Source organism: Xylocopa sonorina, chromosome 1, assembly GCF_050948175.1.
Source record: "Xylocopa sonorina isolate GNS202 chromosome 1, iyXylSono1_principal, whole genome shotgun sequence".
NCBI classification, from domain to species: domain Eukaryota; kingdom Metazoa; phylum Arthropoda; class Insecta; order Hymenoptera; family Apidae; genus Xylocopa; species Xylocopa sonorina.
The window spans coordinates 7,884,155-7,901,220 of record NC_135193.1 but is presented as its reverse complement, the minus strand read 5'-3'; the positions used below and the strand labels follow the sequence as shown (position 1 = coordinate 7,901,220).

At 42.6% G+C, this 17,066-nt stretch overlaps 1 protein-coding gene across 2 annotated transcripts in view; it reads right to left on the bottom strand.

The window, feature by feature from the left end:
* Mtd (TLD domain-containing protein mustard) overlaps positions 1-16,518 on the bottom strand; it is a 177,419-nt gene extending 160,901 nt beyond the window's left edge. For both annotated transcript variants that reach the window (XM_076904131.1, XM_076904140.1), the window contains exon 1: positions 16,279-16,518. In XM_076904131.1, coding sequence (XP_076760246.1) covers positions 16,279-16,298 — 20 coding nt within the window. In that variant the 5' untranslated portion in view covers positions 16,299-16,518. The remainder of the gene's footprint in view (positions 1-16,278) is intronic.
* Positions 16,519-17,066: the final 548 nt, after the last annotated feature.

Genomic DNA, 17,066 nt, shown 5'->3' with positions numbered 1-17,066 from the left:
CTTCGCGACGAAATAGTTTTACGGTACGATATGTTATTACAACATGCACAAACTTTTTATGGTCTTGGTTGTCTTTTTAATAAAGTTATAAACGATTCCACCACTAGTATAGTAACAGAATAAAGTAACAGATCGAGCTCGATGTCCAATGAAAATACTCGCTTTTGATAAGAGACAATCCCATTTACGTTCGACAGGAAATTGTTCTTTAATCATCCGTGTCACCACTGACAGACCCTCGATGCCGTGGACGCTTCGCGTCGATTGAAACGGTGCCCGTGAAAACCAGATGGGAAGTAACAATTCTCCGTGGCGGCATTTGAATCCAATATCTCGAGCGTGGCCAAGGGAGGTCTATAGATTTCCCATAATGGCTCCAAGAAGAAGGTGAAACATGGGTTTCCGCCATAACCGTTTCGATTCGAGTCGACATTTTCAAAGAGTTCGCAATAAAAAGAAGGAAGAAGTATAACTTGGCAAATGTAATGGAAGCAAAAGGTAAGTCGATGGGGTAGAAGCGGTATATAGGTCGCTGTAAACACGTGGAAAGCGATAGCGAAAATCGTAGACTCGGAAGATCGAATAGGAAAGTGTGCCAGTTGCGCCAGATGTGGTATCGAGTGGATTGGATCCGTTACACCTGAAATAGGTCAGAGTGAACCGTTCGTAGTTCGTATCGGCGATATGACAGAGGGTAGAAGCACGACACGAAAGACCTTGGGCCTATTCGACTCGACCTACTACTGTGACGGCGTCGAGACCATCGATTCAGAGATCCTCGAGGACCCCTCCGGGAGTCTTCGAGGACCCTGAATGCCATTCAAGGGATATAGATGCCTTTCAGGGCTATGGATACTCCTAAAACCTCAGGAATCCATCCGAGCTTTAGATAATCCAGGACCACTGGAACCTAGAAGGCTATGGATACCCTTTGGAACCTCAGAAATCTGTGACAATAAACTCCAATATGGCGCCACGGTGGAATCCATTCTTCGTCGATCATTAGAGAAATGTAATCCTCTTTTTCGTCACGAATTAACAAGTTCAAAGTGAAGTTATATGCTCGTAGGGTATCTAAAACCTCAGAAACGTATAAAACATTGGACATTCTTGAAATCACGGAACTCTGCGTAACCTAAGACTTCGACATTTCTAAATAACCAAGATATACCAAAACTACTGGCGTAGATGGTATAAAGTTTTTTAAAAACTATAAAATCCTCAGCAACTTATAGTATAAAACCAACGACGACTATCAACACCGTCGAAAAGGCAACAATTTTTAAGAAGCTGACAAACAAATAAGATTTTAACATGGTTCAGATCGCTGAAGATCTCGAATACCCTGAATTTACGTCTGACGATCTTCCCACGAGAGGACAATTTCCTCGCACGTGCTCTCTCGACCACCCAGTTCCAACGCACAAACTTTCTACCCTGACTTTATTAGCCCAACATCTATGACACGTGTCTCGTATGTAGCCACGCTGATGAGTTGGCTAACAAGCTTGGAGTACAATATCCTCACTTTCCTTTTCTCCCTTGCCACCACTTTTCTTCTTCAGTTTCTTTGCCGCGCCTCGAATGTACCTCGAGTTTCGACGAATCGAGAATTGATCGCGTTGAATTTGATGGATCGAACAATATACTGAATTCAATTAGTCTTAAGACTTATCTACATCGAGATTCGCAGAATCGAGAGACACTTGAATTCAAACTAATTTCTATTAATTTCTCTGACACGATGTTGCACATTTATCGGAGAAAATGTAATTAAATTGCAATCGTATGTTTTCCAACGTGAAGAATTTTTAATTTTCAATAGTTAAATTATGGTCACAGATAAAGGAGAGATAAAAGCGGACAGCTAGCTAATTTCTCGATAAAGAGTGACAGGAGGTAACGAAATGGCGTCTGTTAACAAGGAACGACGGGTCGCACGGTAAATCACGTTTCTGACTTTTATTATTAACGGTCGCTGCATACGTGACGGTTCGCTTTCATATTTCGCGGGCTACACGCCTCTGGAAATTATGGAATTACCGTACGTTCGTTTCAGAATTAGGACACCATGTCGAGAACTACTGTCGCGATATAAAATTTCGCGGGTGAACGAAAATATAATAACAGAAATTAAAAATTTAATAACGAGAGAGTCGAAGCGAAAGAAAGACGCGATAAAACTGATCCGCAACGATTTACAATTCTGTATTGCAAATATTGAAATACGAGAATTAATTGAATTAAGTAAAAGGGAATTTAATAATGCGAAAAGAACTGAAAGGAACTGAAAAATTTAATAACACCAGAGCTGAGGTATGCGAAGGAAATTGTGATAGAAAATAATCAACGATAATTTGGAATCTGCGATATAAAAAAAAAACAGGTATGAAACGCGGAATGAAATTGATCAAAAATGTTTCGCTCATCATGATAGACACTGAAATATCGAATAAAGCGAAACATCGTGTCGTTTGATAATCGAGATGTAGCGTCCTGTTAACTAAAACATGAGAAGAAAAACATATAATGCATTCTCCGTGCTTAACCGAAGAATAATCATCATCAGCCGCGTAATTGCGCGACTTATCATCGGTTGAGATCGCTGTTATCTTCCGTAAAATCGCGCGTGTAACGGCGAGTTAACGCAAGCTCGATCGACGGACGCTTCGGCGTCCGTAATGGCTGCAAGCGACCAATTTATCGCCGATCGCGGGAAAAAAGTCGCGATTTCGCAGGGAACCAGGACGAGGAGATAAAGAAACCAGAGAATCAAACTTGTCACGTGAATGTTTCAAAGGAAATTCTTACATTTCGAATATGTAGAAATTTCCATGAAATTCATTAATCAACAGCTAAATCGAAATCGTGCGAAGATCGATTTAAAGTGCCCTTACGCGCCACCAATAGCTAAAGGGTTAAGAATCTTAAAAAGCAATAATAGAATACACGACTCGTTTTAAAGACGGCAAACGAGATGGAACAAGGATGAAATCGATGCCACCGTTGAAAACAAGCCTTGTTTCCCGGTTGACGAAGGGGAACGATTCCGACCGGAAACATCCATCGAAATTCTTCGATAGAAATCCAATCATTCCCCGCGATCGGATTTCCACGGACACAGCGGATCCGACGAGCGAGATCGAAAATCGATTTCCATCGTGAGAGACACGACCCAACTCTCGCGATAATTCCACGGCAGAGATCGCGTTCCGCTAACTGTTTCAACGATCCGCACTACTCACGCGCGGTGAGGCTTCGATTTTTCCAACTTCGTTCGTCGCGATCGTCCGATCGAGGAGGAAAAATTCCGGGTCGAGAAATGATCGATATTATCGCATCGCGTTGGGACGGAAACGGGAATAAACGCGCGGGATTTGGTTAATTCCACGGCCATTTAATCCCCCGAGGATGGCCTATCGGAACGATGGAGGTAGAAATACGATTAAAATATATTCGCGATCGTTAAGGCTCGTTGAAGCCCGTCCAGATTAACGTTTCGTTTGAATGGTTCAACGAGGGGAAATAGGTCGGAGGTGTTGGAAAAGATGCGAGCGAATGAACGCGTAACGAGTTTTCTGCGTTTCTATCATCTAGATCGACGAGATTCTATCAAAACGCTACAGAGTTCAAATTCCAAAATGCATTCCAGTCTGTAACTGGTAACTCTCTTTTCGAGTATCTCTAAGTAAAACAAAGCAGTCTGCCCAAGCGATCAAATCCTCGAAAATATTTTCAAATTATTACGGGAAACGTAGAGTTGTAAAAAAAAAAGGGAGGATAAAAATAATGAAGAAGAACACTTTTTCCAGCTTTTAAACGAGAATTGCTTCCCTGCTCTCGATGCTACCCCCTTTTTTTCCACCGAAGCGCGGCAATCCAAATATCGAAACTGTTCCGCCCGTTTCAGCCAGAGATGGAAATGGGTCAGACACGTGTCACCGTGAGAGAAGCGTGTCGTGCTCGTTACAAAGGCCATAACAGCGGCGAAACAAAGCCTTCAGGATGGTGAATCAAGTGAAAAACGCAGGCTCGAACACGGTCGCCGGCTCCGTTTCGTCTCGTTTCGTCGACGGAAACTTCGTTATTTAAATTCAGACGGAAATTCGGGTCCACCGGGAGTCAGCTTGACTGAGTTAGGCTCGTCCAAGCGACTTGGACTTGTTTCTAGGCTAATTAATGTTATCAGGCTAACGCTATAAGCCAGTCGATTGTCGCTGCCAAGTATTGTCACTTTAATGTCATTTATACATAACGATACCGATCCCCTTGTTTTTGTGTCTCTGTTTCTTTAGCGATTTAATTGCTGTCCATAAAAGCGATGAATTTTTAGATCTGGGAAAAAACGTTAAATATGAATTTTGAAAAATATTTCGAAATTCTTCGGTAATGCGACGCCATCGTTAACGAAATAGATATAAATTTGTGGAGATTCCGGTGTTTAAATTTGAAAGGGGACGAAATTTGCACAAAACTTGTTGCCCGCTAATTAATGCGGCCATGCTAATACTGGTTATTATGAATTTTCATCGTCATAATACAACGATACTGCAGTAAGCTGTTTTCTTATTAAACATTCATGGGAGCGCGTTATAATACACTAACCCGACGCGGATGGAATAAATATTCAAAACCTGATTCTTCAGACGTCATTGATCGATCGGTTCTTTCTACCTCCCGATTAATTCATTGCGAATGTATATATGACACGGCGGAACGGAACGAAAACCTCCCCTTCATCATTTATCAATTAAATCGAACGTCAGGAAGTATTTATTAACGCGTTTTTTATAGCCCACATATATCTGACGCAATAAATAATTTTACGTTGCGAGACCAATGTCAGACACATAAGATATGTAACTGCGAACGTGTTACAATCAGTGTGACACTTATATAGCATATGAACTTATCATATCGGGTGTTGTAGTCGTCATGATACAACCGGTCAGAAAATGATTTGTCTTCGAAAGATATGAAATTTTACACGATAAACAGATATTTTCAAGTAAAAACCTTCAAGTGTCATCTTAGTTAAATAAAAGCGTTTCGGGTGCCTGCTGCAGTTTCAATGATTTACCTCAAAATTAACTCAAAATCGGTAATGATGTTTACACGCGCTATTACGGTTGAAACACTTTGTATATTTTCCTCGACAACTAGCATCTCACGTGTACCGCACGCTTATTATTTCTACTATTTCCGGTGCGTCGCTGTTTCGTCTACTTCGCGCACTTTATGCACGGAAATGGGAGAAACACCCAACACTTTGTACAATCACCGAAAACAGAATCGGTTATGCTAACATGCGAGAGAACGAGGGGCTGATACGGTACAACTATGAAAGCAAACAATGAATGATTGTTCAACGCAAAAGTTTATCGTCAACGGAGAAAGGAATACAGACGCGCGCTTTCGATTTGCGTGTATCATAAATGACGTCAAAATCGAGCAACATTTGATCGGATCACAGGAAGAGTTTATTGGATACTGATCGCGTAAAACGCCGAGTATTTATAGAATGCAATATAAATACCAGTCACGTCACGAGTGTTTCTTTTCTCTTCCTTTTTTCAACCCTCCTCGGGAAGAATTCAATTAGAAAAGAGCAGGAGCCTCGCGTACGTCGAAGGAAAGTAACAGCCTCGACAACACTATAAAGATTACAAGGGGCGAAGATGTTACGTTCAAGAGGAAACCTTTACGTAATGACGGAAAAATAAGATTCGAGCTTAAAAAAAGTATCGCATTATTACGGGAAGTAGGAGGAACGAGCTCGTGCTTTGATCTTCCGCCGAGTGTTTGCATTATTCAAACAAAAAGCGCAGCAAAAGCTGTAACGGAAGTGTGTAAACGCCTCTAATAAAAATTACATTTTTATCGATTGCTACCAATTAGAGTCGATGGTGCGTGTAGCGCGGAAAAGTTTCAAAAATTAACCGAGAAACGTCGATTTCGGTCAAACGCGAGATCAAATTAAAAACCAAGACGAGGCATTACAATGAAAAATGAATAAAAACGGGAAGCGTGGAATTAAAAATAGTGGCGGCGGACTCCGATGTCCGCGTGTCTCTTAAATACGTGACCTTCGAAACTACCTGTTCGAGTATCGATTTTTCTCGTTCGACGTCGGGATATTCTTGAATCGCGGATACGGCTGTATTTTGCGTCTACGTAACGATTCTCTACGTACCATCGAGTTTACACGCAACAAATACCCGTGGCAATGGGAATAATAATAATAATTCCATGATGTTGACGAAATTTCATACACCACGCTAATATCAATATTCCTTTAATCAAATTAGTTTACGCGTTGCCCAAAATCAATTGAGAATCGTTCATTTCGACGATTTTATTGATACTTGTACGATAATCAGACTGTGGAAAATTGACACGTACAAAGGGTGAAAAATGCGCGCAACATAATATAATAATATATTGTTTACTTATTCATTTTTACCGTTAGATATTTATATTTGTTTATTTTGTACACTATAAATACGAGTTTAAACAAACATCCACAGTCTGACATAATCAACAACCACTGCGCATCCCTATTAACAGAGGTTTGCCAGATCCATTCTGACGTATAAACTTAGTCCATAAATGTCAACAATTGCTCTCTCATCATCGAATGATGTAATTATATAACATAAATATAGTGCAAAGTATTATCACATACGATAATCTAAATGCCAATAAAACACCTCGAAACGTTCAATGGCCATAGTATTACTGTTGTGTAGTAAACCTACAGAAAAACCATCCGATTTAAAAAAAAAATATACAAAGTGAATCATATAATTTTCTATAAATTCCCTATTAAACGCTTCAGTCTGTATAGAATTCCGACCAAACCATCGTCTACCAAACCCATTTGCTTTCCGAAACCTCCAGCAAACATATTTTCGTAAGACCATCTGATAATCCCCGAGAATCCTCTCCGCCCCTTTTACCACCCCAAGTTCACCGATCGTCCGTTCGAATGAGTCATCTCGACCGAAGACTGCAAGGTAAAACGATTCGTAATGTCTCCTGGCACCCTTACCGGAAACTTCGCACCGGTGCTCGAGCGTCTCCCTTGATCTCTCTCCCTTGGTCGACGCGCGACGAACCGCGGGAATCGACACTGACCGAGAGGGGGTGAGAACGACGCGAACAGACGAGGATAACACCGGCGAGAACCGGCGGGTAAAGTCCTCGCGGAAGGATCGTCGCGAGGTAACTGACGTATCGCCGGTGTGTGTTCGAAGTTGGACGGAATCGCGCACCCTCCGGTCCTCCCCGTCTCCGCCGCCCAGTCAACCTTTGCCTCCCTCTCGACGTCGCCGCTGAAGCTACCCTCTCGCGACCCCTCCGAGCATATCGTTGCTACCCTGCCACCCTGAGACTCCACCCCCGGCCGCCCAACGCGTGGCTGCATATTCTCTCTCTCCCCCTCTCGCTACCCTGTTTCGCCCCGTCACGCGGATGGACGTTGTCGCGAGGGTGGAACGGACTCATCTTCGCTGCTGTCTCGCGACGGGACGCGCTGCGACATTTTGGCGGGAACCATGGAAAGGAAAACTTTTTTTGTATAGTGTAGCAAAGACAATACATTGTTGGAGACTCGGAATCATTTGAGTAAAGGGTGGAAGGCAGAAGGGGTTCAGGGGATTAATTTAAACTCAATGCGCGTGATCGTATTTGCGATCTGTCTTTGTTTGAAATGAAATGTTGAAATGAAATATAAGGGAGTTCTTCGGGAAGATTGTAAATGGCTAAATGAGTAACATCGGCATAAACGCTGTTTTCTACACTAGAATCTGGCTTCCTTCAATGAAATCTAACACTACTTAATCTGTTAAACAATCGGAGTCGAAGAGACCTCATTGTCTAGACATTGCACTTATATATTGTGGGCTTCGTTTCGAAGATACATATGGTGTGCAACTGTGCGTGACTGGCTAGTTGGCGGACGGAAGGAATGCGGGTTTAATTGATCAGACAATGAGTAGAACAATGAATAAAACGCAAGTATTGGAATTGGCAACCAGTAAGAATTTCGTTCATACTTCAATTCGTTGTATTTATCATTAGCCGATTAAATAAAGTAACCAGATGAAGTATCGAATAGATTCGATGAGCGCAATGCTCTTATTTTGCCTAAAGGAAAACTTTCTCTCTTGTACTATTTTAAACAATCTCTTTCCTATACACATTTCTGTTGCTTCTCTCATACTTCTCTCATTGCATATTCTCTTCGCACACTTTTTGCTTTTAACATATTCGCATACATTATTCCTTTTCTTCATTAAAATTCGTTACTCTTCTCTACGTCTACGTCAACCCTTTCTTCCCCCTTTTAGTCGCCTCTTACAAGCAGGGGATACTGTGAGTGTATTCTGATCCCCACCGTACAGGGATGATTACAATTATTTAAAATGACGATATCATGGAATCTGTATTATGAAAACCAGGATAGACAGCAAGTTGGCAACCCAAAATATTGATCCTCCGTTTCCGAATAAAACGGCCCGTTCTATTGGCAGCGTGACGCGAGCGAGAGACAATCGTAGCTAAGAATCGTCGTTGGATTCGTGGGAGATGGGTGTGCGATGGTAGAAATCGGGCGAGCATCGTACAGGGGCTTTTGTTCTATTCGGGGAACGCGACGCTGGTGGATACCGCGGGAGGTAATTTTCGTTAGTGGAAACGAGGTTGCGGTACGCGCGTTGCCACTTTTATTTTAAGCTCGACGAACGGTTTTTGTTGTTGTGAAACACGCGACCCAGTATTCGCTGGGAATTGTGCGTTCCGAAACGCTGCGCATACTTCTGCGCGCGAACAATGACATCAAGCGGTGCGTCGCGACGCGTCGCGCCGCGTCGACATTGCGTTGCACCCATGTCTGGTAGTAACGTGAAATATCGTACGTAACGCGAAAAATATTTTTCCTTTTACCGTGAGGGTAATTTTTATACTCGTCGATGTTCTGACGATGATTTTTTTTCACGGATAGAGATACACGTGACATACATTTCATATATTTTATACTAAGATATACAGTGTAAATTATGATATATTTACATGAAAAGCATTGCAATAACCGGATACCCGATCAACCATTATAAAAGATACTCAAACACTTAATGCTTCCTAATTAATATCATCGCAACTGTTTAAATATTCCTGTTTCGAACGTGTAACAATTTAAAGTACACATCGCCGCAATCACCAGATGGTAGAAAACGCGACACCAACGACGCAGAAACAAGAATAGTAAAATCGAGCAGCGTGCCAATGAACGAAGATACTTGCCGCGCGCCGCCGAGTCGAGGCAGGCGAGGCGAGAAACCAGAGGAGAACGGAAGGGTCGATCGATACCGCAAGGTCGTCCGGTATCGACGCCCTTAACCGACCCCTGGCGGAGGGTGTCCCGAGACAATCGGCTCTCCCGTTGCCCGATACGATTCATTAAGGAACAGGGAACGACGCGTTTCGACATTCGACGCGAGGCTATGTATAAATCAGGATTCTCACCCTCCACACGTGTAACGCTTGGCAAGTTTCAAGGGCGCGTCCTCGCCACTGCTTCTCCACCAGCGCACCTTTTGTCGCCGCTGACCTATTTAACGTATCCTGCTACACTCCTATCGTATAAGCGTATCCCATTTTTCAGACCCTCGAAAACGCGGAGGATTTATTAATATCGATCTGCCACTCGGTATTGGGTTTCACTCCGCGTGCACGCGCGCTGCGCATTTTTTACTATTTTTCGCTGGATACTTTTTATTTGGTCGAGGAACGAGCGTGTTTCGATGCCGTATTTGCGAAAAATATTGTCCGTTAGCGACTGGTGAAAAAGGGATTTATTAAAACCCGTTGAATCCGTTTGATATTGATTCTTCCATATCCTTTTTTGTTTCTTAGCTAGACACGTCAATCATTTATATGGATTTATATATGGTTCGAGATATACTGTTCCGTGAAGTTATCAAAAGTATCAGCGAGCGATATTATTGGCTAGACCGAAGGATCTCTTAGAATCTAGTAAAGCTACTTTACGAGAAGGAACTTCCTAATCCTGGTAACCGGAAACTACTCGAAGCCCCTACATATTGCCATCGTATACCGAGATCATCTCGTTTCGAACTTTTCACCAGATTTTCGTGTTCTTTCTCCATGTTGTAACCGAAACGGGGATTCCACGCGAACAATGCTTCGACGAAGAGGTTAATAGAACGCGGTGCCACGCATCGCGCCGCCTCGTGGACCAATGGCGACAGAGAAACGGAAGTTTTAGCAAAGCGAGGAAACTTGCGCTCGTGGTACCGTTTAAATCTGTCCGAAACAGATGTGCAAACGAAAGTTTCAAGTAGTTAAGTATTTCTGTACGATTCTTTTACTTGGAACAAAGTTGCAGTTCTTTTAAATATGGATGATTCGTTTAACAAAATATCTGTTCCTGTGGAAATTTCGGGAAATAGGAAGTTCTTTGGGAGATGTTTTTGTGCAAAAGATATTTTAAAATCTGTGCGACAAAAGTTCCATGAAAATGAATGTTTCATTACAACTTGAAGTGCTCGAATTGAAGCTTCTCATCGAACTCATTCGGCTCTCAGTGTGCTGGAGAATTTTACTCGGCACAGGAAACTCGTTCGTTTCGACCCATTAAACGCGGGAGAAAATTATTCAAGCCGTCGATCGGTGGATCGACGTATCTTTAATGACGTTACCGCTCGGTGATCGAACGTTTCCTTTTGTAATCTCCTAACAACCGTTGCGAGATCCAGCGACTGTGACGAATGGAACAGAAAAGAAACGGAGAGACCATAATTACTTTCTCGTGGCACACTAAATGCTTCCTTGATATTAAACATATCTATTCCACACAAGAAGCTATCAAAAACTTCATCCTAAAATTCTCCATCCTCCTCGGCATAAAAAAAGAAAAAGAATGGAAAAAAACCCTGGAAAAAAATGTTCAATCCACCTCTGCGATGCCTGGGGCCAAAACACGGTTGCTGATTACACTAAATGATTCTCTATCTCGTTGCGAGGGCGAAATGAGTAAAACGAACGGCGGGAACCATGTCGAACCCCGAACTGGAGAACCACGTGGCGCGCATGGCTGCGAGGGTGAAGCGCGGTGATCCGGGCAGAAGGAAAAAAGAAGTAGAGGAAATGAAACCGTGGCGAGGAGAAGAAAAGAGGGTGGAGAAAGGCGGAAAACAAAAAAGGGAGGAAAGAGTGGGGAAAAAAAAAGAGAAATCGTGGACAAGGCCGCCTCTTAATGAGAACTCGAGCGATTTTCCATCGGTCTCACAGGCAGACGAAGGTCACGAGCGAGCTAGGGAAAATGATGAAGGTCCTCTGTTTCTATGCGAATAAACTTTCTTCTATCTGTGATTCTGACTCGTGAAAAGCACCATAAGCTACAATCTCTAATTGCTTCACAGAAAGCGATACAAAATAGATAAAAAGAAGAACAGAGCAACAAATACGAACGAAGAAGCTGGTCAAAGCTTTTCTCCAAAACTGTTTAACACTAAATTCTACTCGAACTACCAAAAGCACCCCCTCAAACATAAACTCGCTACCGAAATGATGGACAAACATACGAATGCGGCACAGAGATTCAGACATCCCAATGTATACATGTATCTACATATGTACAAGCGTAAGCTAAGCGTGGGCGTAATGCGGTTCGCCTAATCGTGATTAGATATGCAACCAAGTACACGTTTGTCTAAGCAAACGAGGCATAATCGTGTGTACGGAATAGTGGCAAGACAGAGGCAACAGCCGTGCCTTATCTCGCGATTTCTACTTCCGGTCCTTTCCGTCCAACCACTTTCTACCCTGTCCAATTACGCGAGCAACCGTCTGGAGGTTCAAAGAACCTGTCCACGACACCTTCTATACCAGACGTGTCGGTAGATACGAATCTCCGTATAAATACATGCAACGCGCTCTTAACCACTCTACATCGAATTCTATCTTCTGGACGCTGTCTGAATCTTCGACATTCGAAAGATCTGCAGATTCATTTGCTACAAACAGAACATGCTATAAACTAGAAAATCATAACGAAGAAATGTAATTCTAACAAATCCAACGAAATATGCAAGAGTGTGTTATCACACGTTAACTGTGGATAAAAGATTGAACGAAGAAGAATAAAATGATTCTACATGGAATTACTCATTTTGGCCAATTCTAAACACGAGTTGTTCCAGGCTAGGGAATTACGTTTCCCAAGCCACCCTCGCGGAGACAATTGGCGAGGCACGTGGAAGATGGCCGATAAAATTGCATAGATCTCATCCGACGATAAAAGTTTCTTGTGCAACGCGTTCCCTCGGATCTATCCTCCGTCGGAAATAGATTCAAGTACATGGACACCGACGGTTCGCTTGGAATTATACATCGTCTCGGTTCCTCAAGGCTGCCGGACCGCCATCGCAGATCCGCGCGTGGGGCACTTCAACTGTTCGCACTTCTGCTCATCTGTGCATCTCGAAACACACTATTAGGAACTATACTCTCGGAAGATCCATCGAAATTCAATCCCACGGACAGATCTTTTTACCAATATCGAGCAGAAACTCTGTAAAGTATTTTGAGATGCTGAGAGCTGCCGCGCAAGTTAAAATCCACCTTGTTGAACGCATCCACTATTTTCGTCGCTCGTAAACTCTCTCTTCGTGTTTCAGAAAGAAAGTGGAAAGGCGTTGTTAGGTAATTGCGTGAAATTCAATTAACCCCTTCAGACCTGGCTGTTTTGCTATACAGGCTGAGTCACTTGGTCGTAACTCGTAATTTAATGAGCAATTAGTCTAGCACTTTGTTCGAACTCTCAAACTCAATTTTTTCGAAAAGGAAACTTCAAACAGGAAATGTTATTCTTTTTTTTCCCATTTATGGAAAAAAACAATTATATTCGAAATCGCCGAATAACACCAAACAAATTTTAATTTTGGATAAAATTAGAGCTGAAGAAGGGGTTGAAGAAAATACTTTCGGTCCTACATTATATATGTATAACTTGGTTGATTAAAATTGGAACCACCTGTACATCGAACACTCATCTTTAAATTCTTCAATAGAACTATCGATATTTTCGCTATTTGTTAACCTTCAACTCGACGAAATAAATGATGAAAGATATTTCGTAACACTTTTATGACATCACGAGACTTCTAACACAAGATTACTGTAAATTAGTGCAATGTTCAATAATTACGTAGAACAGGGGACACCTCATCGTATTCAATGAGTGATAAGCTGACAAGGTCGACATCCCGAGTAATTTCTCTAATGCATGTTAGTTCTGTATATGTATCTCTTTTTTGTGCAGTAGCAAAATCATTCGAAGCAATTGCTTCGATGACATAATATTATTTCTAAGTCATTAAAAACGATGAGATACAATTTTTTTCATATAATTACCTAACGTTCCGTTTACGAAACGTAAAATACTTGTAAACGTTTTTTATGCGGTTTTAAACATCTAAAAGACGTCTGTGAAACAATTTCCTTTAGACCAACACGTTTAACTGGGCCTGTAGAATTTAAGGGAATTTCAGTATCCGCTCATCCTCTTTCCAGACGCAACGTTGCGTAACAGCCTCAATTGGAACTATTTAATAGCAGATCTCTCTCTTTCTCGTGATATCGCGTGAAATCGAAGGCTGTTTTAAGAGAGCACGACGAGATAATGATGATATATAAACGGTGACGAGGCGATACACACTCGGATACGCTATTTCGTAATAAACAACGTTGGAGGCGTCTGATCATGAATCTTGAAACGGAGAAATTCGCCCACGTTTATGAACGAGGCCAGGCTTCTATATCAAGCTTCTCGATACGCGACAATTTCAAAATCGTTCCCAAGGCAGACGAACGAAAATCAGTATGGCGAATGTCTGTGCCAAACATACGTAGCGAACTGGCGATTTTTTAATTAACAAGATCACCTATATAGTAGAACAAATGCACGAAATAACTATCAAATTGACTGGTAATTATTGCTCGATTACTCGAACAGCAAAACGACACGTTTCTACATAATTTGCCATCGTTCGATTAAAACGAGCATCCGAAACCAACGATACCTAGGTATAAAATTAAGTAAAAAGGCATTATCGTGTACATACAAGCGTAACGCGTCGCTGCACAGCGGACAAAGCATCAATTTCGCTTCAAGAATCTCCGATACGTTATTCGAATCAAAAGCCACTGTGTTTCGAGTGAGCAAAAACAAAAAAAAAAGGGAAGAGCGACTGAAACGAGCACCGTGCACCCGACGACGCAATCGTTGTGCAAGCATGGAAACGCGTGGGCCGACTTTCCTATAACGCGACCGAATATCGATCGGTTAGTAACGAAGGGTCTCGACGCTTAAAGCGGACCAGCACAATTCCAGAAACGCCAGACACACAACAGCTGGAGCCGAGTGCAGCGAAACGGCCGGCGGAACGCGCGACAAGTCTCTTAGAGTCCCCTCGAGATCGCGACACGACGATCGCCGATTGATCTACGAGGGCCTGCAAGGATTTACGAGATCCGCCCGTTGTCGCAGGAAACCATCGTTGCCCGTTAATATTCCACCTTCGAGAAGGGGTCAGGTGCCGTGCAGGCGCACCCACACGCGCACCTACGCGCGGTCAACATGCGCCCCAGTATTCGCGTATTGCAGCAGACAGCGACTACGCTGCGGCTCTCCACGAAACCTTTGGCCACGGCCTCCGTCTACATGTTCGTTCATTTCCTTTTTTACAACATTCCGACGCTTATTGCCTAAATACTAGATACGTGTTTAAATGCCGGAATAATTTTCACTCCTATCTCGTATAAATACATAAGATAATCCATATATGCGTTGCGTTATAAATCCGTTACGGATTACCCTTTTTCTCGTAAATGATAGGTAACACAGAAAGGCGAGGGAGAGAAATAGGAAAAGGGACAGTTTTACGAATAGTTTTGTAGCCGATACAATAGAATGTATAAATTTGTTTATATGTTCAGTGCCATCGTTGCGTTTGCTACGGCGGAACCTCGATTGCGCAAACTAAATATAGCACAAGCTATTTGACTAACTGAATATTTCGAATAAATAAACAGCTCTGTATTTGCGTGGTAGAAGATTGTTTATTTTGGAACGTTTGAGAAACATTAATGTGAAGCAAAATTTTAACACCTTTCTTCAGCTCTATTCTCCTATACAATATTCTGAAGTATCTTCTGAACTAACTGCTTTTTCACACAAATACGTAAATACTTGTTTATGGAGAAAAATAAGCTACACCGATTGGAACTATATTTAAAAGAAATATATTCCTATTTAAAAATAACTAAAAATCACGTTTAACTTTGGACAAATATTGCAGATATGAGAAATTCACACCTTAAAATGTTTCTTAAATGCTAATATTTTTTTGAAGTTGGAACTCTCAAGCATTTCTAGCGGAGAATTTTATACGGCTTCTACCGTGGCAAGGTTTGGCCACCACTGGCATGTGCACGTTAGAAACAGCAATAGACAGATTATTCTATCAAGTACTTTATACATAGGTATAAACGTGTGCACACGTTCAAGACCGTGCCGGTTACCCGTAATTTGCTTCTCGTTACGCAGCCGCATGAACCAAGTAAAACGCAAACGAATATCATCTCCGAGGAACAATCGAAAAGTCGACCCTTCGTATCAAAACGATAGTCTCGAACTATGCCACGACACCAGATGCTCGTCTCGGGCAAGGGACCCTCATTTGTCAGTCAACGCGAGGAGAATCTTTAGAATGGTGACTGACAAGGTCACGACGTACCAGGGAAACGATAAAAACTCCATCGCCGACAATCGAATCCGCCTGTCTCTTTGTTCCTCGCTCTCTCTCACTCTCTCTCTCTCTCTCTCTCTCTCTCTTTCTCTCTCGATCATGAGAAAATCAAAATAAAAAAATGTCCCAAAATAACACGTAACTCGCACGCATTCCGTCACACCCAGAAGAAACCGCACGATCGTCGATAAAAGGTGTCAACAAGAACGTAAAGTAAAATGAAACAAGTACGACATTCGGAGCGTGAGTTCGCGGTGGATCGTAAACGTTTCGAATTGTCGTAAGGAGGCTTGTTTTTTCGCATACGAAAAAATTCTCACGTACAAGAGCACTCGTTACGGTTACGTTACCGTCGTGACAAGAGCGAGAAAGAGAGAGAGAGAAAGGAACAAGTACGACAAAGGATCGATCGAACCGTATTAATTACAGGATAATGGCCACTCACATTTTCCCGTGATCCGCCATCCGGTCGTTTGTGTGTCAGCAGACCAGCACGTCGTCGTCTTCTTAAAACCGCTCGGTTGTAGCCCTCGTGTGTACAGGCTGCGCTGGCACCTCTGTACAATAGTGCGGGAAACGACTACCGTTCCCGGAAGGGAATCCAATGTCGTGAAACGCGAAAACGCCACGGCGATCACGAGGCAAGATTCGGTGAAAAGCACGAGAGCATACGGTCGGCTCTGGTTTCGCGTGAAAATATTTAAGAGGAACGTTAACCGCGTGCGGCGATCCCGATTGTTTCGTACTGCTCGCCACTGTTCTTCGGCTGTCTCGCTCCTTCTTACGGAGGCCGAGGTTCCAATGTCGCGTGAAACAAACGGCTACACAACGATCGATTCGATGCGACGCGAACGCCCGACACGCGCGTTCTACGATGCGAAATACGTGTCGTCTATCGCGCCGCGTAAAGATGCAACTACGCGGAACGGGGCAAATTTTTTCAACGAAAATGTAATTACGAACGCTCGAGCACTCCCGGCCTAGACTGTCATCGATTGTTGACGAGCGTCTTGGCCGATCGTACCCGCTGCCGGGGTAAACGTAGCGTCATCTTGCGGCGACTACGGCGATAGCTGCGTGTGCGCAGATGCACGGATATCTTACTGCGGCTAACTAACAAATTAAAAACTATGCTTTTCTCTATTTTAATATCTAATTTAGAATAACTTATATAGTTTATATTGCTCTGAAAAAAGCCCATGTAAACATCACGTAGACAGTATAGAATTTTGA